General features: G+C 37.0%; 1 protein-coding gene across 7 annotated transcripts in view; it reads right to left on the bottom strand.

The window, feature by feature from the left end:
• SCEL (sciellin) overlaps positions 1-21,984 on the bottom strand; it is a 105,661-nt gene that overhangs the window by 31,686 nt on the left and 51,991 nt on the right. For 3 of the 7 annotated variants that reach the window (XM_021697950.1, XM_021697947.1, XM_021697945.1), the window contains 12 exons: positions 20,567-20,632; positions 18,802-18,861; positions 14,815-14,859; positions 13,786-13,845; positions 13,426-13,485; positions 9,301-9,360; positions 8,712-8,771; positions 8,270-8,329; positions 7,103-7,162; positions 2,510-2,569; positions 1,805-1,864; positions 858-917 (listed from right to left, as the gene is read on the bottom strand). In XM_021697950.1, the coding sequence (XP_021553625.1) occupies positions 858-917; positions 1,805-1,864; positions 2,510-2,569; positions 7,103-7,162; positions 8,270-8,329; positions 8,712-8,771; positions 9,301-9,360; positions 13,426-13,485; positions 13,786-13,845; positions 14,815-14,859; positions 18,802-18,861; positions 20,567-20,632 (711 nt within the window). The remainder of the gene's footprint in view (positions 1-857; positions 918-1,804; positions 1,865-2,509; positions 2,570-7,102; positions 7,163-8,269; positions 8,330-8,711; positions 8,772-9,300; positions 9,361-13,425; positions 13,486-13,785; positions 13,846-14,814; positions 14,860-18,801; positions 18,862-20,566; positions 20,633-21,984) is intronic. The other 4 variants (XM_044913539.1, XM_021697948.1, XM_021697946.1 and 1 more) reach the window with 3 other exon arrangements.

Below are 21,984 nucleotides of genomic sequence, written 5' to 3' on the forward strand. Positions count from 1 at the left end.
TCACATTTTGTAGTAGAATTAGCATTTAGGATATTTTGGGAGGTTGTAACAAACAAGAGAAAAATATAAAATTGTTTGTCATTTCCAGGTATTCCTTGCTTCTCTCCCCTCCAAAAAATAACAAAAACAAAAGCAAGCAAACAAAACAACAAAACCTGGGACTTTTAAAAAACAGAGTATTTCCTGATTCCAAGGTATACAGGTAATATACATAACGTGAATGTGTAACATTGAGGCTACTCTAAGGTATTAATTAAATCACTTCAGAATTGCACTTCATGCAAGGCTAAATCAGAATAAGGAAGACTTTTGGTTTACATAAATTGTTTTTATTCTAAACACCCAAATAGGCAATCATAGCTCTAAAGAGACATTTCTATTACCACGCAATGGGCTCTCATACCAGCACTAACCCCTAAGGCCTAAACAAGTTGCCTAATTTGATATACATTATCATTGGGCACTATGTTATATATCCTGAAGGGAAAAAGGCCAGAAAGGTTTGTATCACTTAAGGAATGTTTAGAATTAACTTGTAAACTAATTTTATCATGTATGTATCCTTTCATGTAAATTATTGCATCCTATTATGTTGAACTATTATGCTGAAATAGAATTATGTTGAAATCCCAAGCATGGAACACAAACCCCATACTGATAAGAGATATTTTAAGAAATTCTTTATCCTCCATTAAAGCCCACAGCCCGGGAGCCCTGAGCAAGGACTTGAACACTAGGTTTATGACACAAAGCTGTTGGTTTTGCGTCCCATCACTGGTTGTCTTGATGGTAGAACAATGAATTACATTTTTTTTTAAGTTAAATAGAAAAAAACAGAAGAGTTCCATGAACCTCACCTTTGGTTAGTTCTGTTTGTTTCAGGAGACACTTTGATGAGGCTGTCAAGACTTTGGCCCCTTTAAAACATGGAAGAAATGATCAGATCAGTGGTTGATTTACATCATGTGGCTGCAAATATTAAAACCGAGAAACATTTTTTGTTATAAAAATATTTTGTTAGAAAATATTTATGAATACAGAGATCATCTCAAAGGATTGGAGTTTTCCAGTGCTGTGAATATGTATTTTTGGACCTACCTACTGCTGCATAGAAATAATAAACAATAACCACCGGTTTTAGAAAATTCATGATGTGCCAGGCACTGTTCAAGTGATTTACGTGATTTATATAAGTGAATCCTCACATCAATTATTCAATATAGGAAGTATTACCATCCCATTTTCTCAAAGGGAAAAACTGAAACAGAAAGATTAAGTGAAAGCACAGTACTCTAACTCAAGAGCGCTTGGCTCTTTCCATGATACCAACCATCGTGTTGGCACTTAGTAATTGCATTAGCACTGAAGTGACTAGACAGCACCTGGTCCAATTTCCTTACTGTGAGGACAAGGAAACAAGCCCTCAAAGGGGAAGTGGCCAATCGCATTTTGCACAGTTAGTGAGGGCAGAGCTAAGGCCTAGGCCCACATCTATGGTCTCCCATCTAGTCTCTTTCCCCCCTCCTGTGCCATCCTCTGCTTAAGAAGAATAACAAATCAATGAACATAAGTGTCTTGTCCATTCTTGGAAATCAACTGTGCATCTAATTAATCAAAGGTTATCTCCATTACATTAAGAATTAGTTGACCAAAATCTTCAACATTTTAGATATGAGGTCATGGAAGTCACATGACTTTTCTTGAGCTATTATTGAGCTGTCAATCTGCTAAAATGTTAATTTAATTATATTTTTAAGCATTGGTATGTATGAAACAAAAAAACCAGAAGCTTATTAAATCTTACCCTTGCATGCTTTTTCCTGTTCTTGGAACCACTTTGATGAGGTTATCAAGATCTTTGGAACTTAAAAACAAAAGACAAAAATGATAAGTAAAAATGGAATTAAATCAACTAAGTATTTATTTAAAAGATATATGTGCTCAAGATGAATTTTACTATTAAGTTTTGAGAAAAATCATACCAGTCTTTGTCCTTAATTTTTAAAGTACATATTTTGACCTCCATACAAATCATCAATATATGGCTCAGATTCCTATTTACCCCCAAAATAAAACCATAACTTTAGGGCAATATTGAGTTTTTAAAAAATCAATTAGCAACTATGTAATGATTTACCAAAAACTTTCACCTGCCCCCCCAACAAGTATTCCATCTAACACTGTAGCTGTTACTAAACTGTATTTTGTTAATAATTTCCATTTATAGTGCCTTCTTGCTTTAAAGGGATTTTATATCCATTATTTCACTTGATGCTTACAACAACCAAGTGACAAAGGTAGACCAGACAGTTATAAATGATCCTCATTTTATAACTAAAGAAGCCTCAGCTCAGAGTGTTCTAGGGACTTGCTCAAAGGCAAGTAATGGGAAGTAATGGATTTCAAGCTTTCTGATTCCAACCCAAAGATTTTTTCCACACAGCTTTTCTGATGAGGGACACAAATTGATGCAGGCGGGGAAGGAAGAAAGATAAGACATAATCTTCACCTTGCGTTACTTCTGTTTACTTCAAGAGTCACTTTAATGAGATTGTCAAGGCTCTGGCCCCTTTAAACATTGAAGAAAAATGATGAGGTTAATGATAGATTAATACCAAATGAATAAAGCTATTTATTAAAACTCGGAAACAGGACAAACACTGAGATCATGCCAAAGAATGGAAGATTGTTAAAAGCGATGATGCAGAAGTATGTAGGGAATTATACATCTCTGAGACTCAATGAGACAGTATTTTAATCTTAGAGCCTTTAGGTCAGTTGCAAACACTGTACTGGGACTCTGTCTCTATTATGACTCATTTAACGCTATGCTCTAAACCTTTGATAGGTGCACTGAACATTTTGTAGTAGTCTATATACGCAACTCATGGAACATTCCAGAAAGCATATCCTCTCTTAATATCAACCTCCAACATGCTGTGGGAATTTAAAATCAACTTTGGAGAATCCATATTTTGTAAAATTTACATTCATTAGCAGATTTTCTATTCACAACACTGGCTTAAGAATAATATACCAATTTGTTGAGGTCCATGTTATACAACCTGGTATCTGTGTCTGGTACTTATGTGTTCAAACTACAAATTTGGACTAGTTTTGTTGGCAACAAACAATAGGAAGATTAAAATCTATAGAGTTCTGGAATGTAAGCTATATTTACTATAATAAAAAAAACTCCATGTAGTCACTAAAAACATGTCAGTATTTTGTTGTTACCCTTGAATATATTGTTTCTGATCTTAATGGAATTTTGTTTTTCATATTGTTTCTATGTGTTTTCCATGAACACAGCACAAGCCAATGCCCCTCTGATCTACAGAGGATGCTACATGGGCAAAGGACATCTATAGAAGGTACACCCTGTTTCTCCATGCCCTGTGGTCCTACTAAGATTGTATCACAAAGTCTCTGAGGTTGCATCTATACAACATCAAAGATACAGATATTTGGAAGCAACCAGATGTTGACCCAAGTTTTTACTTGTATCCAGATGTCTGAGAATGTATATACCCAGGCTAAAAGCAGCAATAAAAAAATGCAGACCTTTTCCATGCAAAATGAAACAATTAACCCAACAGAGGCAACTATTCTATCCCAGAATACTCCTTGTTGATTTTTTTTTTTAAGGTTTTATTTATTTGACAGAGAGAAACACAGCGAGAGAGGGAACACAAGCAGGGGGAGGGGGAGAGGGAGAAGCAGGCTTCCCGCCAAGCCCGATGCGGGGCTCGATCCCAGGACCCTGGGATCATGATCCCAGGACCCTGGGATCATGACCTGAGCCAAAGGCAGACGCCTAACGACTGAGCCACCTAGGCGCCCCCCCCCTTGTTGATGTTTTTTTTACCTCTTGTTAATTTTTGCCTAAATGAAGTATGTGAGATTTGAATGCCAGAGTCTGAGAAAAAAATTCCCAGAATTCTATTTCCAGATTTGAGTACTTAAAAAAAAATAACACAACAGTTAAGTATTTTACCCCCTCCCTTGTCATACTTGTGTTGATTCTGGAGTTCACTTTGATTATATTGCCAAGAACTTGATCTCTTTAAATATATTAAAGAATATATAAGTGGAAGGTTATTTAAATCTCAAAGTAAATAAAATCAATAAAGTGGAGTGTGCTAATTAATGTAGTCATTTAAACTAGTATTTTGAGCTAAACTGTGAATTAATGCCTCATAGTATATATATCCTCAGTATTCATTCATTCTTTCAATCCACAAATATTTATGGAAACCTGTGAATAATACAGACATAGGCTTTGCCCTCATGAGGCTTCTATTCTAACTTGGAAAGAGGCAGGCAACATATAATCAAATATATAAATGAATGTCACAATTCCAGATAACAATACATGCTCTGAAGAAAAGAAGGACTGCCTGGTGCCTGTGGTGCTGGGGTTGGAGGAGGGGGTGGTGACAATTACAGTCAATGGTCAGAAATGACAAGATGGGGGTAAAGCCAGTCCCAAAGTGGGAATAGCATATGCAGAACTCGTAAGGTAAGAATGAGCCAGGAATAGAAAAAAAGATTAATGGGGCGCCTGGGTGGCCCATTTGGTTAAGCGACTGCCTTCAGCTCAGGTCATGATCCTGGAGTCCCAGGATCGAGTCCCGCATCAGGCTCCCTGCTCAGCGGGGAGTCTGCTTCTCCCTCTGATCCTTTTCCCTCTCATGCTCTCTGTTTCTCATTCTTTCTCTCTCAAATAAATAAATAAAAATTTTTTTTAAAAATAATTAAAAAAAAAAGAAAGAAAAAAAAGATTAATTTGGCTGGACTGTATTGAACAAGTAAGAGACCATTGCTGAGGGTTAGAATTGTAATCTACCTGAAACGGAAAAACACTGTAATTTTTTAATAAGAGAGGGAAGATGATATAGTTTTGCTTTTAAAAGATCGACAGAACTTAATTACGTGTAGTGAAAGAAAAAGACAACTACTGTCCCTAAAAGCTCTCATGAAGCGCGTGGGCGTGCACACACACACACACACAGTGCATACTCCCAAATACATGAACACAGATGCACACACATAGACATCCATGTACACATAAACTCATATACACACAAAAGCATACAGATATACATATATTTATGCACATGTAAGCATGTGTGCACTTTTACGCCATCACACACGGGACATTTGCAAAGACACGCACACCCATATGCATGTACACTGACATACACAGAAAGGCACACCCATACATATACACACACTCATGCAAACACAGGCACACACACATAAAACATTTGCATGTATACACATGTACACACATAGACATGCACACAGAAACACACCGACATATGAAAAACAATAGGTGATGATTTAAACTACTCTTTTAAATAAAAATTAGAAAGGAAAACATGGATTTTTCTTGGAGAATCAAAGTAAATTAAATATTTGAACAGTATGTAAATCATTAACAGAATATAATTCACCTAAATCTTTATTGTTAACAATTACTTATACCTACTCTGTGCCAGGCATGAGTGTTATGATCCCTATTTTGTGGATAAGTAAGTTGAAGCATGAGGACACAGCTAGCAAGTGACCAAGCCAAAATTTGAACCCAGAATTTGGACTTCCTGCTCTGGTTACCTTCCAGGACCACCCAAGTAGCCAAGGAAATCGATGCTTTCTTCTCAGTCTATTGGGAGTCTCTAACTCAACTCCCTGGGTCGCTGGGCCTCTGACCATGTCATGCTGCTGAGATCAGGACAGCCAGACTGTGTACACACCAGCTTTTCAGCTAGCTGAGCCCTTGCTCTGCTGACTGGGCCTGCAGGCATCAGTGACACATTTTAGAATCAACTAATAATATTATGTACTGAGTTAACTGAATGGAAAGAAATTCAAAGAAAACCACATGGAATTATTTGGTGCGCTGTTTGTGGCAACATACCAACAAGCTCAGTTTCAAATATATTCCGTCTGCTCTTTAAAAAATAAAAAGCAGGAGGACATAAGCTTTCCAGATTTACTTGACAGTTCATGGGTAGTGGAACTCTTTTAATGAAGTACCCTTTGTTAAGCTCTTCATCTTTAAACATACACTACACTATGTAGACATACATATGTTACACACAAATACACTAGACATGCACACATCATTCACACGTGAACACATCCACATATATACACACACACTACTTATACATCCACATACATACACTTATATATATTTATATTGTGTATACGCACACATACACTATATATATACACACATTTTGATGGCTAATTTCATATGTTAACTTGACTGGGCCACAGGGTGCCTAGGTTTGGTCAAACTTTGTTTTGGGTTTGTCTGGGAGGGTGTTTTGGGGTGAGATTAACATTTAAATCTATAGACTGAGTAAAGTAGATGGTCCTCCCGAACATAGTGGGCCACAACCAATCAGTTGAGGACTGGAATAGAGCAAAAAGGCTAAGTTTGAAGGGAGTTTGCCTGCCTGACTGCTTGACCTAAGACATCTTCTTCTGGTGTTGGAAGTTAAACCATCAGCTCTCGTGATCCTTAGGCATTTGGATTTAGACAGGATCTGCATCACTGGCTGTCCTAGGTGTCCAGCTTGCAAATTACAAATCTTGGGACTTCTCAGCTTCTGTAAGAGCATGAGCCAATTCCTTATAATAAATTTCTTTCTCTCTCTCTCTCTCTATTTATACATATCCTATTGTTTCAGTTTCTCTGGAAACCCTGATCAGTACACGTACATACTCTTATACCCAAACCCTTATACATACACACTATTTATATATACACAAATACAATAATAAAAACACACACTGCTTACACATACACACTTATACACACACACACACGCAAAGAAATCATTTAACTCAGCAGAGAAACTCAAATTCCTGTTTAATTTCTCAAAATCTACCTGATAGTTAGCTTCACCCAAAAATAAAATGTAAAAGATCACTTCTGGGTATCACTTGTATAAAACTGCTTAATATGATATGTTTGGGGAAAAGACAACTGGGTTTGAATTTCAATTTACTCTCCTGAATACAAACACTCAGGATTCCAATGTGCTTATGAATGCCAAACGGAAGGGGGAAGCTTTAAATGTCTTACCTCTTGATATTTTTATTTGTTTCAGGATTCACTTTAATAAATCCATTGAGATCTTGTTTGCTTTGAATAAAAAAGTGAGTTTTAAAGAATGTTATTAAGTAAAACACTAATCAAGTGAACAATGACTGGAGAAGTAATGTGAGTCAGATAAAGTTCTGTACTGGATCCAGACAGAATATAAATTTCAACTCAACAACAAATCAGATATAATTGCCTATTCTGTTTTTAAATAATAAGAACAGTGTCAATAATAATAATAATCATATTTTTTAAATAAGAATATATGTTTTCATATAAAGTCAACCATTTCCCTAACCCAAGCTTTTTAAAAATATAATTAGATTATGATAAATACAAAGAGCAAGAAAAAATACCTTACATGGTAGGAAAATTGACTCATTTCTTGGCGGGGGGGGCAAGTCACCCTCATTAAAATGCACTGAGTAGTATTAAAGGGGATAACCTGAACCCCAAAAAGAGAATACTGTGAGGTTGGCAGAAGTATCATGACTTCACGCCCCTGCCACGTTGACAGAGCCGTGAAGAGGAGAAAAAATGGCAGAATTTCCTTACTCCCAGTGGATACACCTGCCCAGCCCTCCCTTGGGCTGTCTTCTGAGACCAACATCCTTAGGGAAGCTGATTCACAAGAGTTTTAGTCAAGCCTCACTTTTGGCTATCTTTGTTATTTTATTTTTTTTAAAACATTTTGTATTTATTTGACAGAGTGAGATAGCGAGAGCAGGAACACAAGCAGGGGTAATGGGAGAGGGAGAAGCAGGCCTCCCACAGGGCAGGGAGCCCAATGTAGGGCTTGATCCCAGGACCCTGGGATCATTAAGGCAGACACTTAACCATTGAGCCTCACAGGCACCCCAGTAACTTTGTTATTTTAGAGATCCACCTTGAAAATGTTGTCAAGATCATGCATTCTTTAGAGGCAAAGAAACTCATCTGGGATAAAAGGCAACTTACTATGAAATGCTAGGACAGTTCTTCAAAAAATAAGTGATTTTATTAGGAATAAGAAGGGAAGGTCATGTGGCCCACTGTCATTGTCTATCTCCATGCTAATAAAATATGGTTATGAAGTTAAAATGCCAAATCATTTTATCTTATTGATTGTTACTTACAGAAATCAGACTTAAAGACACTAATAATTCTTACCCAGTGGCGTTTTCACTTCCTTTGGGCTTTGCTTTGATAAGATTATCAAGGTCTTCACCTCTTTAAAAAAAAGTTTAGATCTGTTTCAAAGTATTATATATAAATAGTATTATATATTATATATAAATAAACATTCCATATTATTGATGATTAATTAAAAGCTTTTGGAGAAAATTATTGTACAGGAATTATATTAATTTTATTATAAAAATTGTCTATCAATAACATAGTTAAATTAATCTCTGGGATTTTATATTAGCCAAATGTAAATTTATAGAAACTGTTGTAGAGCCTCTGAAGTGAAAATCAGGGTGGTAGGGATCAGACACAGAAGACAGAAGGCAAACTCAGAGATGTGACCCCCTCAATGTCACTGAGAATATCACACAGTGAAATTTGGGAGAAAACAACCAAGATTCAGAAACATCAAAACAGTTCTCACCCTCTCCTAGTTTTATCTGTCCTGGCATTCACTTTGATAATCGTTTCGAGATCTTGGCTTCTTTGGAAAAACAAACAAACAAACATGAAAACCTTGTGTTACTTAGGTTACACTCAGTTTTCTCTGAAATTTGTATAAACAAGAATGTCCCTGAAAGGATATCAGATGTTTCCAAGCCAAATGGCCAGAAAAACTTGGATGTAATTATTCTCAACTGAGCTCTGTTAATTTCCCCAGCAGTACTTAGTTTAAATCTGTTTAGAAGAACTTCCCAACATACCTCTCACTTTGCAATTTTGTCCTTTATATTTCTTAGTTTAAATATAAGACTTGGCTCATGTTTTAATTGTTTAAGAAAATACAGAATAAGAGATTATGTAGCAGATTTCCTGCACTTACTTCAATGTAACTCAAACATGTGGTCCTATGGAAACAGCATTCATCATATTCCTTTGTTTACTCTCTGATAGGCCTATAAAGTGCAACAGTTCATCTGTGACCAAGGAAAGCATAACACTCCCATTTCTAACGAGGTGTGAAAAACTAACTTGAAAAAAGAGAGCCGCAGCAAGGTAGGACTTTTACTTACCCTTTCTCATTTTTGTCAGTCCTTTGATTAACTTTAATAAGACTTCCAAGGCCTTGGTTTCTTCATAACATTGGAGCAGGGAGGACAGCAGAGCAACAGAAAGAGAGGAGAGAGAGTAATTCAATCTCTTATGGCAACAGCAGATTTCTCAGCACAAGAGAAAGATGTTACCAGTACTTAAAGCCTCAGAAGTCTTTAAAAATGTTTAATACAAGTGACTCTTCTTATGCAAAATGCTGAAGAGATATGCCAACTATTCTTATATTAAGGTCCCAGTCATTACTCCATTGTGATTAAATCACTTTAATGGAATAATTTTTAATAAAATAATAAACATTCCTGCTATTTAGAACTGAGTTGTTATGTTGACAGTTTATACAATGTTATAATCTTTAGGTTACTTTTATTACTATGCATCATAGCACCAGAGCCCAGTATCAGTATAAGGAGATCTGGATTCAAATCTTAGTTCTGATTTTAATGGGGTTTGTGACCATGTTCTTTCACTTCTCTGCACCAAGTTTCCTCACTATAAGGGAATTAGACTATGCTATTATTTATATTAATATATTTATATATTTTATATTTATATATTAATAATAATATTAAATATTATTTTAATATTTTATCCTTCATATTCTCAAAAGACCTAATGGTTAAAGAGCCTGACCTGTGGATTGAGGCCAAGTTAGTGCAAACCCTTTATTTTTTTACTTTTTATTTTTTTTGGTAAAGATTTTATTTATTTATTTGACAGAGAGAGAGAGCGGCAGGCAGAGGGAGAGTGAGAAGCAGGCTCCCCACTGAGCAGGGAGCGCGACATGGGGCTTGATCCCAGGACCCTGGGATCATGACCTGAGCTGAAGGCAGACGCTTAACTGACTGAGCCACTCAGGTGTCTCTTATTTTTTTATTTTTAAAGTAAATATAATGGTTTTATTTTAAGATTTATTTATTTATTTTAGAGAGAGAGCACGCAAGTGAGAGCATGTGCAAGTGGGGAGGAGGGGCAGAGGGAAAGGGAGAGAATCTCAAGCAGACTCCTTGCTGAGCGTGGAGCCCAATGTGGGGCTCCATCTCACGAACCTGAGATCATGACATGAGCTGAAACCAAGAGTCCCACACTCAACCAACTGAGCCACCCAGGTGCCCCAGTAAATTTAATGTTTTTAATTGAAATAGAGTTGAGGGGCACCAGGATGGCTATCGGTTAAGCGTCTGCTTTTAGTTCAGGTCATGATCCCAGGGTTCTGGGATCAAGCCCCACATCAGGCTACCCGCTGAATGGGGAGCCTGTTTCTCCCTCTCCCTCTGCCTGCCGCTCCCCTTGCTTGTGCTCTCTCTCTCTCTGTCAAATAGATAAACAAAATCTTTGAAATAGAGTTGACATACAATGTTCACATTAGTTGCAGGTGTACAACATAGTGATTCAACAACTCTATACATGATACGATGTAGCTACCATCTGTCACCATATAATGCTATTTTAATTTTAATACCATTGACTATATTCCCTACACTGTACCTTTTATCCCCGTGACTTACTCATTCCATAACTAGAAGCCTGTATCTCCACTTTCCTTCACCCATTTTGTCCATCCCTACACCACACTCCCCTCCGGCAACCATCAGTTGGTTCTCTGTATTTATGTGCCTATTTCTGCTTTTTCTTTGTTTTTTTAGGTTTCATATATAAGTGAAATCATATGGTATTTGTCTTTCTCTGTCTGACTTATTTCACTTAGCATAACTCCCTCTAGGTCAATCTATGTTGTCACAAATGGCAAGATCTCATTTTTTATGGCTAAGTAATATTCCTGTGTGTATGTGTGTGTGTATATAAATACACACCACATTTCCTTTATCATTAAACCATTTTAAAAATAAAAGTTCCCTTCAGGTCTCAGTTTGTGCTTTCTTTGTCCTTCCAGGGATGGCTGGTGGGAAGCTAACTTCAATACATTTGTTGATATACTGCCTTCTTTAAACATGAAAATCATTCATACAAGGGGTAGAAATTAGATGGTCAACATTTTAAATCTAAACCCTTTGGAAATTTTTTTTTAAAGATTTTATTTATTTACTTGAGAGAGAGTGAGGGAGAGAGTGAGAGAGAGCACAGAGGGAGAGGGAGAAGCAGACTCCCTGTTGAGCAGGGAGCCCGATGCGGGGCTCAATCCCAGGACCCTGAGATCATGACCTGGCCGAAGGCAGATGCTCAACCAACTGAGCCACCCAGGTGCCTCAACCCTTCGGAGATTTACACATGTCATTTTTAGCAAAAAGTTCAAGGTTCTGAAGTACCCTTGGAAAAGTAGAAATAAGTCTATGACGGCTCCAGTTCCTTATATAAATTGACTACAAACAATAAACCTTTTCCATGCAGATAGTTTAAAGCTATTAGGGAACATCAAAGTTAATCCCTCTAAATCCCCCAATTGTCCAGGGGTTGCCCTTTGTCATTTTCATCTGTCTCTGATTTTACTGTGATAAGACTATTAACATTTTAGTTTCTTTCAATATAAGAAAGAAGGCAGAGAGGGAGGGCTGGAAGAAGGACAAAGCTCTATGGACTGACTCAACCACATCAGTGAGTTTGGTCATTCCTGCATCAGAAAGCCAGTTGCTGTCAAATTATCCCACATTACAAATCACATCTCTTTTCTCCTCCTTACCAGCCCAGAAATGATTTACTTGAGAATTTCATCCTAATTTTTCTATTTTCTACCACTTTGGTGGACCCTTCCCAATTTCATTTTTTAAATATCTGAAATCTCATCTTTTCCTATAAAGCTCATATAACCACTCACAGAGAACTGACAGTTTTCTCACTTCATCTGTTCTCCATGAGAAGAAAACTTTTTACCTGTAATAATACTTGGACATGGACATTATAATAATATATTGTTAATAAGGATTCAGTATCTGTGAAACCATTATTGCCAATTATTTTCACATTATTATCACATAGACTTTAAGTGTTCTACATCAGAGACAGTTGAGAATGCATCTGCCAAGATTGACTTGGAAAGCTAGAATATCATTCTGGGCACAGACTGGCACAGATGAATGGCTTTAAAAGATAAGAGAATAGAAATAATTATCACGTTAGGAAGGCAAATCTGATGACTAACCAAGTACAAGGTAAACAGCCAATCTGGGGGAAAAAGAGTAGTGACCTCCGAAATCCTTACCCTTTGTCATTCTTGACCATTCTGGGATTTTCTTTCTTTCTTTTTTTTAAGATTTTATTTATTTATTTATTTGTGAGAGAGAGAGAGAACAAGCAGGGGGAGTGGCAGGCAGAGGGAGAAGCAGGCTCCCCACTGCACAAGGAGTCTGCCTCGGGGCTTGATCCCAGGATCCTGAGATCATGACCTTAGCTGAAGGCAGACGCTTAACCAACTGAGCTACCCAGGCATCCCTTTTCTGGGATTTTCTTTAATAAAACTGTCAAGAATTTGATTTCTTTCCATATAAAAAATAATATCAGTCATGTAAGTCAATTTTCTAGGATTTCAGTATCAGTCTAGAAATATAAAACAACATCTTTAATGTTATCAGTTCAGTTACTAATCATTCACTAACCCTTTTTATGATATAAAATAGGTAAAGGCATTACTCTTGACCCTGAGATATTTACAAATATATGTGAGATATACATATGAAGTGACTCAACCAAGATTCTAACTGAAAAGTGTCTTAGAGCATTATAAAGACCTCAGTGGGGAGAAACTATGCTCCCAGGATCAAAATGTCTTAGAGTAAATATATTTAGTTCATAAACCAGGCTATTGTCCACTACTTGTAACAGCCAGCTAGAGTTCCTTCATATTTAAATACAAAAGGGAACCTGGAGATCATCTAGGTCATGCTCTTCATTTTATGGGATGAGGAAACAGCAGTCTGCAGAGGTTAAGTGACTTGCCCAGGGTCATCCAGATTGATGTGGGTGGCAGAGCCAGCACTAAGATATCCACTTATTTCCTGACCTCCACCCCAACCCCCCATCCAAGTCCTGTCCCACCAGCCTCCCTGCCCCTTGTCCTGAGCAGGAGGTCACACGCTAGAAATGGCATATAGTCTAGGACTCAATCAAAAAGGCCTGTAAGAGTCAAATCTTACCCTTTTCCGTCTTTGTCTGTTCGAGTATTCATAAAAATGAGATTTTCAAGGCTTTTGGCTCTGTAAACACAAAGAAATTCAAATAAAAGGCTACATATTGAAATAAAATTGTGTGGTATCTTGAGAGGTCAGATACAATAAACATTCTTCATGAATTGCTCATTTACTCTTATTGAATGGAAGAGCAGAAATCCTTCCGGGCAATTATATCTGAGCTAAATGTACAATTCTGAGAGTACTTCTCCATCTGCTAGTACATTTCCATGCCAGAGGATACAACCCCCTTCTGGCGAACGTCTGAAAGAATAAAGCAAGCAATCTGGGAGATCAGATTTTCAGGTTAGGGACAGATGCACTTACCTTTTCTCTGTTTGCTCTGCCTTAGGATTTGCTCTGAAGAGACCATCAAGACCTTGATTTCTTTAAATGCATTGAACAAAAAAACCTCATCAGTGGTAATAATATATACTTAACTCTATAGAAATATAGACCAGTTTATATTTCTATAGATAGACAGGAAATAGAAGCTGAGTGGAAAAGATGAGCGACAATTCTTGAAATTGCTTTATTCCAAATAAGTATTTTCATAAACTCAAAATTTAAATTGCAGTGGACCGCAGAGAAAATAAGATAGAAAATACAAACTGGGGATCCACACACAACCAATAGGCACTGTATGGATTTCACAGAGTGTTTTGTTTTAATGTGAGCCAATGTTGACCCTCTGTCTTTATAGATGAAGAAACTGAAAAGCAGCTCATTTAAATGAGTTGTTGATAGTCAATCATATGATCACTGTTGTCAGAACAGGGTATGAACACCACACTTCTGGATGCTCGGAGCAATGAGGTCATTTGACATTTGCCTTGTTTCTCTGTCTCTCTGGTCCCTACCCATTTAGTATATTGGTAGGCAAAGTAACAGAGAGATAGCAAAAACTGCACACACTTCCAACACAGACCTCAATTACTATAATCTTTAAATTGTGCAATTATAAATGATTCAAAATTAAGGAGGTAAGGTTAACTAAGATAGTAAGTGGCTTTTGTAAAGTGTAAAACTGAAAGCATTCAGTGACCAAACTAAACTCTGACCACATACTAACATGTTAATATTTCAGGAAGAGAACTGTGGTTATTTATATAACTGCCTTACTAAATAGAGTGTGAAAATCAAAGATACTTTAATATTAGTATCTTTAGGTTGTAATAAACATTTATAGCAGTGATGAAATGATGATGATTCCTGCAAGCTTTTTATTCAAGACTTGTAGGCTATTTTTAACTCACCCAGTATGTGGGTCCTCATGCTCAAGTACTAAAAAGACATAAGAAGTCACAATGTGCAACTCAATAATAAAGCAAAAAAATGGATGTTTTCAAATCTTACCTATTCAAGCTTTTGTTCATTTTGATGAGATTATCCAATTCTTCACTTTTGGAAGAAAAAAACAAAAAACAAAAATCTCACATCATTAAAAGCCTGCCCCGAGTCAAAGGGCAGGTCCACCTTAAACCACTGTTTCTGAGTTCCCTGGAATACAACACATGCCACCAAAATCTTGCTTATCCTTCAAGGCTCTCTTCAAAAGCCTCTTTCTCCAACACATAGTTCCCAGTCCTTCAACGGCATAGAGTCCTCTACATTTTTGGAAACCTTGCTGCATTTTGTTTTTTTCCATCTCCTTTATGGCACTAACACTACTATATTCTGTAATATAGCAACTACATACTTGTCTCGTGTTCATGTCCCTGCTCCTACATCTCTCTCTTTCACACAGACACACACACACACACACACACACACCACTTAAAATTTAGAACTGTGTTTTACATTGGGTCCTCTTCAGTCTTTAATACCGTATTCTTTAAACAGTAAATATTTAATATAGGTTTTTATTTGAATCAACAAATATGGGTACTTTGACTAATTGTAGATTCTATCTTTATGCAATGTACCTGCACAAAGTAGCTATAGGAAAACACCTGTTCATCAGTAAGTCTGGCTGCTTTCTTAAATTGTGATCCTACTTCATTCTAACTACGCTAAATTTGCGATCTTGTGTCTGTATTTGAGAACTGCAACTTTCTGGCTGCTTCCCATGGAGCAACCTGTTTAGGCTAAACCCCTGGGTTCCAGAATATCCCTTAGTGTCACCTGAGTGCAGGTCTCTTCCCCAAGAAGGCAGCCTCAGTGGGTTTGTGGTTCCTGTTTGCTCCTCACAGCATTGTCTCTCTTCAACATTTCTGCCATCCCTTTGCCCCCATTTCTCTTGCCTTCCTAGTTCAGTTTTTAGATCACCAATCATGGTTTTCCCTTCTTCCTGCTCTAGAATCACACGTTTTCCACACCGTCTCAATGTTCCTCTTTCTTCTGCGTCATCCCTGGAGCTGACCAGGAGGCCATGAGGCCACGTCACTCAGTAGTTACATATTCAGTGTCTCAGGTCAGGGATACATGGATCCCAACCCAGGATTCACCACTTATTATCTGGTGACTCTGGGTGAGTTACCGAACCTCTTGCTGCCTCAACTTTTCCATCTGTCCGACAAGAATACCAATTGTACCCACCTGAGAAAACAATCAATAAGCTAGTGAGTATAAAGTGTGTAGCATTATGTCTGGCAAGTCATAAACTCTCAATTAATTTTGGCCATTACAGGAAACAGTTCCGAGTCTACTAAAGTTTTCATTTAATAAATGCTTGCTATGCTTATTTTTTAAATGCTTTTAGAGACATCAAGACTTTGGCTCCAGCTAGACAGGTATAGTTGCTGAGTCACTTATGTGCTTTGAAGATGCCTGGCACAATGCATTACCATAATAGCTTAGAGACCCTAAAAACATTTAAATTAACAGCCATCACATAGATGAATCCTTTCAAGTAATGTTACATATTCAGTGGTAGGATAAATACTGAAATATAAATGTTGCTGACCCTGACAAAAAATTGATTAACGTACTATCTAGTCCCTTGACACAATGCCCCATTGTTGTTTCTTGCTTGAAATTCCACTGTCCAGCTCTGAGAGTATGAATCTGTCTGTGTCTCCAAGGAAAAGAGCAAACCTAAGAATCCTGTAAAATTGTAGTCCCAGGCCTTTCTGACTAGTGTGAGTCACAGTGATGTGATGATCAGGATTTGGGGTTGCTCATGTTTATCACAAACAAATGCGCATAACTCATGAGATGATACTCTGTGGTAAATTAAATAAAATGGAGACAATATTCTGACTAAAGAAGTTGGACTTTTAAAATGACCTTACATTGAGGAAAGCTTTGGATATTAAATTTCACCATTCCATGTGCAGTAAATTAAATGTTCTTAATCAGGTAGGAGTCCACTTCACACTGGAATATCAGCAAGAGCAGCTCAGGTGAATAAAACTATTTCTAATCCCCACACAAGGCCCACAGTAATGGTAGTTGGGTATGTCGATCTCACAGACATTTCCCCCGGCCACAGCCAGAGCAGTAACTTTTCCCTGTGAAGAACACATCTCGTTGTGGAATTTGTGCATCATGCCTACAGAGAGGGGACAGGACTAACTGTAGTTCTCATTGTTTTTGTTGGATTTGTGCCAAACCATAATTTCCCATCAGCATCACTCACCCGTCTCTCCTTCAAACACCCCCATCACTCACAAAAAAACTGTTCAATCCCTCTTAAAAACAAAATATTAGGGGTGCCTGCGTGGCTCAGTCGTTAAACATCTGCCTTAGGCTCAGGTCATGACCCCAGGGTCCTGGGATCGAGCCCCACATCGGGCTCCCTGCTCCGCGGGAAGCCTGCTTCTCCTTCTCCCACTCCCCCTGCTTGTGTTCCCTCTCTCGCTATGTCTCTCTCTGTCAAATAAATAAATAAAATCTTAAAAAAAAAATATGACCTCAAAAAAGTAAATAGATAAAATTAGAGATCCAGGCACTTAGATAAGAGAAATGGAAATGAAACATTCAGGCTACTTTCTGGAGTCCCCGTCTAGATTCAGAGCTCCAATCAGTTTCGTTTGTACAGAAGAGCTACCTGTTGCTTCTGTTTCTTCTCTTTAGTTCTTTTGATTGAGACTGCAATCCCTAATCACACTTAGCATTGCTAAATTCCACTGAGCAAGGAGTATTTTTGTAGGAACTGGATTTAAACTATGGAATGTTTATACTCCAGGTTTCTGCTGTTCATCATTCTTTACCATAATCTATTATATAAGCACATACTTTGCACAAAGCAGCATGTCAGACTCTGCAAATGACTTATGGTCAATAGGTCAACAAAATATTTGCTCTAAGAGATTAAAGAGATGATAGAGAAGATGAGGTATTTACATAGATACCATGAAATAACAAATATGATTAGTTGTTATAACACATAAATAGTGGGGCTCTAATAGCTTACAGAAAAGAAGTCACATCTCACTGAATCATTCTGGGAAGACTTCACAGAGGAGGTGATATCTGATATAGATCTTGAAAAATTAGGTAGGACTTGAATGAATTGATACGGTGGCCTTGAGGCTAGGAAAGGCTGCCATATGGGTGGCATGCCATAAACAAAGGCAAAGTGTCTGGAAACTGTAGGAAGAAAGTGGTTTAATTTGGTATTGCATGTAGGGTAAATGTAAGGGTGAAGTCAGAAATAACTCTGGAGTGTTAGGTTGGAGCCAAGTTAACAAAGGTTAAATGTAATTGAACAGGCAATGGGGAGCCAGTGAAGCAGTTGTTCAAGGAGAATTTTAGGAAGAAAGCTCTGGCAGTGATGGGTAGTAATGGTTTAGGGGAGAAGAGACTGAGGGAATGTAAGTAAATCTGGATAGCTACTCTAATAACCTATGATGGAGTCGATGAGAGTTTGAACTGGGGTGAGGCCATGTGGGCAAGAAGAGAATTTTAGACATTTTATGCATATATGCCCGATACTACATTGAGGGGAAAGACATGGAAGAATCAAGAATGATTCCAGAAAGGTGAGGTTGGCTGAAGGAAAGAACAGAAAGAAGTGAGGAAATAGAGCATTTAGGAAGGAAAATAAATATGGCCGAGGACATTCTAAATGAGGGTTCTGGAAAGACAGATAAGTTGAGATCTGAGCCAGCAACATAAATACAGGACAAGGACTTGGAACAAAGTCAAAACCACAGAAAGCTGAGGTGACAAAGATGAGTACAATCACCAAAAGACAAAGCAGAGGAAGAAGAATATGGGTAAATGTCAGTCTCACCCATTTTTCAGGGACACTTATCTAGAGAGATTGATTCTTTCTTCTTTTAAATTATATATAGTAAACAGCATTGGGATTTTGTTTATATCTGGAACTTTTAAAAGTACTGGTTAAGCTTTTTTGAAACATAAAGAAAGGAAAAACGCAAGCTCAAAAGCTCTTACCCCTTGTTAGTTTTCTGAAGTGAAGTGGCCACTTTGACAATGTTCTCGAGATCCTGACTCCTTCAAAGGATGAAAAAGAAACACAAGTCAATGACAGCAGAGCTATCTTTGAAGTAGCTAGAAATTCTTATGTTTTCAGTAAAGAAAACAATAGTCCATGTGTTCAGGAATTATTGAGTTTAACTGCATAATGAAATTATTCTATCATATCAGCTTATGGGGTGTGTAGGTGGGGGTGTGTGTGCGCGTGCACACACACACACACACACACAAACACCAGTCATTTCACTGGGCATTGGCTGTGCCATCTAGTGCTCACTGAAATAATACAGTTTCTCCTAAACACACTGGCTTCTCCCTAGTTCTATACTTAAAGGATATGGAAAAGAAAGCAGAGTTAACTACATGAGTAAATACAGACGTGTGTTCAGAGGTTTTTTGACCAGAGCCAAAGAGCATTAAGCAACATGTCCAGATGATTAATTCATCCCTCACATGTGGTAAAAGTTTCTGTCTTCTTAGGCTTCCAAAGGGAAAGAAAGTACATTTTAAACTACAGGGTAGGTGGAAGCACCTGACACAGAGGGCTTGAATCCACACTAATCCCCCTAGATCATGGAAAGGAGTAATTGGGAAAATCCTTATTGGTGTCCCTGTAATTAAGACCTGTGTTTCACAAACAATGTCTCATAGAAGGTTAATAGGGTTCCATGAAGAAAGAATTTTGCAGTCAAGTAAATTTGGGAAATAAAACCAACTTTTGGGATTCTGAATGTATATAAGCACATTGAAGGTTCTAAGAAGTCCTGTGGTAGAGAACTCTATTTTATTGTGTCTCCTAAATGGGCTGGCCATTAAACTCTTCTTTCACAGAACATGCATTGAAATCTGTGGCACATGGGACACAGCTTGGGAAATGCTGAGATACAGTGGCACTTGAAGTTACTAAGTACAAGGGAAAGATGATTCTCCCCAAAGTAAGGTATCCATGTGATGTATGTTTCAAACTCAGACTTTTCTGAGAGTCAAGGGAAAACCCAAAAAGTATGTAAGTTTTGAATTTTGAAAAACCAGTTGGTCAAAATGGATAAGATGGTATATTTATTGTTATGTTTTTACCATAATAATTAAAAACTGCTTTATCATATTGATAAACCTGTAGAATATCATCATTTAAAACTAATTTCAAAGATAGGGGAGTTTTTCTAAAAAAAATAATAAAACCAAGATATAACCAAAATACATACTAAACCAGATGGGATGAGCAAGACAACAGGCATAAATCAGGACTGTTATGGGGAAACCTTACCCAAAGATCAATAGTATTTGTGAGCCTTTTTCTGATGATGTGGGTGGAGCTGGATATGGCCTTATTATACAGCCAATTCTAGCAAAGCTTTTGCAGAACAAATTCAATAAAATGACTATATTTACGCCTATTCATTTAAACATCAACACAACTCTATCAGACCTTGGAACAAGTGCTGGGAATAAAGAGGTATTTTCCTTTCTTAAGGGGTTTATTTTATTCTGTTATCATGTTCAGACAATTCTGGTTGTTTCTTAATGTAAAGCTAAGAATAGAAATAAAAGGAATAAAATTCTGTAGGTACATATAAAAATATTAATTACCCACTATATTGAAGCCAGCTGGAGAACTGATTTTGTCTATTTTATTATTAATTGTCTTGTATTTTTAAGTATTCTAATAAGGCAAACATTATCATTTCTACAATTACATAGATATAAATAGAGATCATTGTACCTTATATTTCTTTCAGCAGATCTGTTGGTTTCTGTATATACACCTGGTTTAGGTGGACATATCTGCCTATATTTTCAAAGTTAAGGATAATGTCTGTTAGGTAAGAAAACACTTCTCTGTTAAATATAAATTTTTAAGGAAACATTCATGTTCAAAAAGATCACAGTGTGTTGGATCAATAGCACTACTTGAGATAACAAACTTTAGCTCTTTTGGTTGGCTAGAACTCAACCATTTCTTTTTATTTTTTTAAAAGATTTTATTTATTTATTTGACAGAGAGAGAGAGGTAGTGAGAGCAGGAACACAAGCAGGGGGAGTGGGAGAGAGAGAAGCAGGCTTCCGGAGGAGGAGGGAGCCCGATGTGGGGCTCGATACCAGGATCCTGGGATCATGACCCCCGCCGAAGGCAGCCGCTTAACAACTGAGCCACCCAGGCGCCCCTCAACCATTTCTTATTTGAAAATCTGGAGTCCAATGTAATAATTTTGTAATTTGGCCTATCTCTTTAAATATATTTTTAACTACTAGATATATCTAGAAATATCTGTCCCAAATGTGTTTATGTTCATTTTATTTTAGTCTCCAGTCATCAATAAAGCATTTTCATACTTATCTCTTAAGACTCTTTTTATGTTATTAGGCATCAAATGGATGATTTTATTTTTCTTAAAGACTTATCTCATTTGAATACAATCCAGAAATATCTTTGCTCAGATAAGATGGGAAATATTTTAAATTTCCAACATACCCACCACATTGAGAATTACCACACTGAGTTGACAGAACAAGTTTATGATGTTAGGTTCTGTCACAATTTATGGTATGAGGTTTTTCTCTGTTATTTTCCTAAGTATCTGACTGACCTACTTATATATTCTTGCTTGTTCTCAAAAAACTATATTCAACTATTTTTTGTCCTCCTGAGGACATGTGTTAATTACATAGGAAACACTTCCCTTTCATATTCTTTCATTAAAATCATCTTGCTGTGATTAAAGTAATCAGGGTTTAAAACATGCAAGTTGTCCTAATTTTATTTTTATGATCACTGGTAGAAGAAAGAAATTAAAGTAGGAAAAATGGATTAAACCAATTCCCGTGAAATTTAGCTTTTTTTTTTTGACTCTACACAAGCTCACTGCTCTAGAGTCGCTGATTTTGGACTAGAATTTAGATAATACTAAAGCCAGTTTTTTTAAGCCCTCTAAAAATTCCTATTCAAATTAAGATTTAATGGCTCAATACTATAAAAGGAAAAATAATGTAAGATAGTAAGCTTAAATTATTTTAAGAGTATAATTATAACCATTGCACAAATAAAAAGTTATAACTTTGGTCTATATTTTTCATTAATTCAGTGAAGAAGTATATTCTTGGCTCATTAAAGGGAGAAAAAATATCTTCTCATCCTAAGGA

Source organism: Neomonachus schauinslandi, chromosome 3, assembly GCF_002201575.2.
Source record: "Neomonachus schauinslandi chromosome 3, ASM220157v2, whole genome shotgun sequence".
Lineage (NCBI taxonomy): Eukaryota > Metazoa > Chordata > Mammalia > Carnivora > Phocidae > Neomonachus > Neomonachus schauinslandi.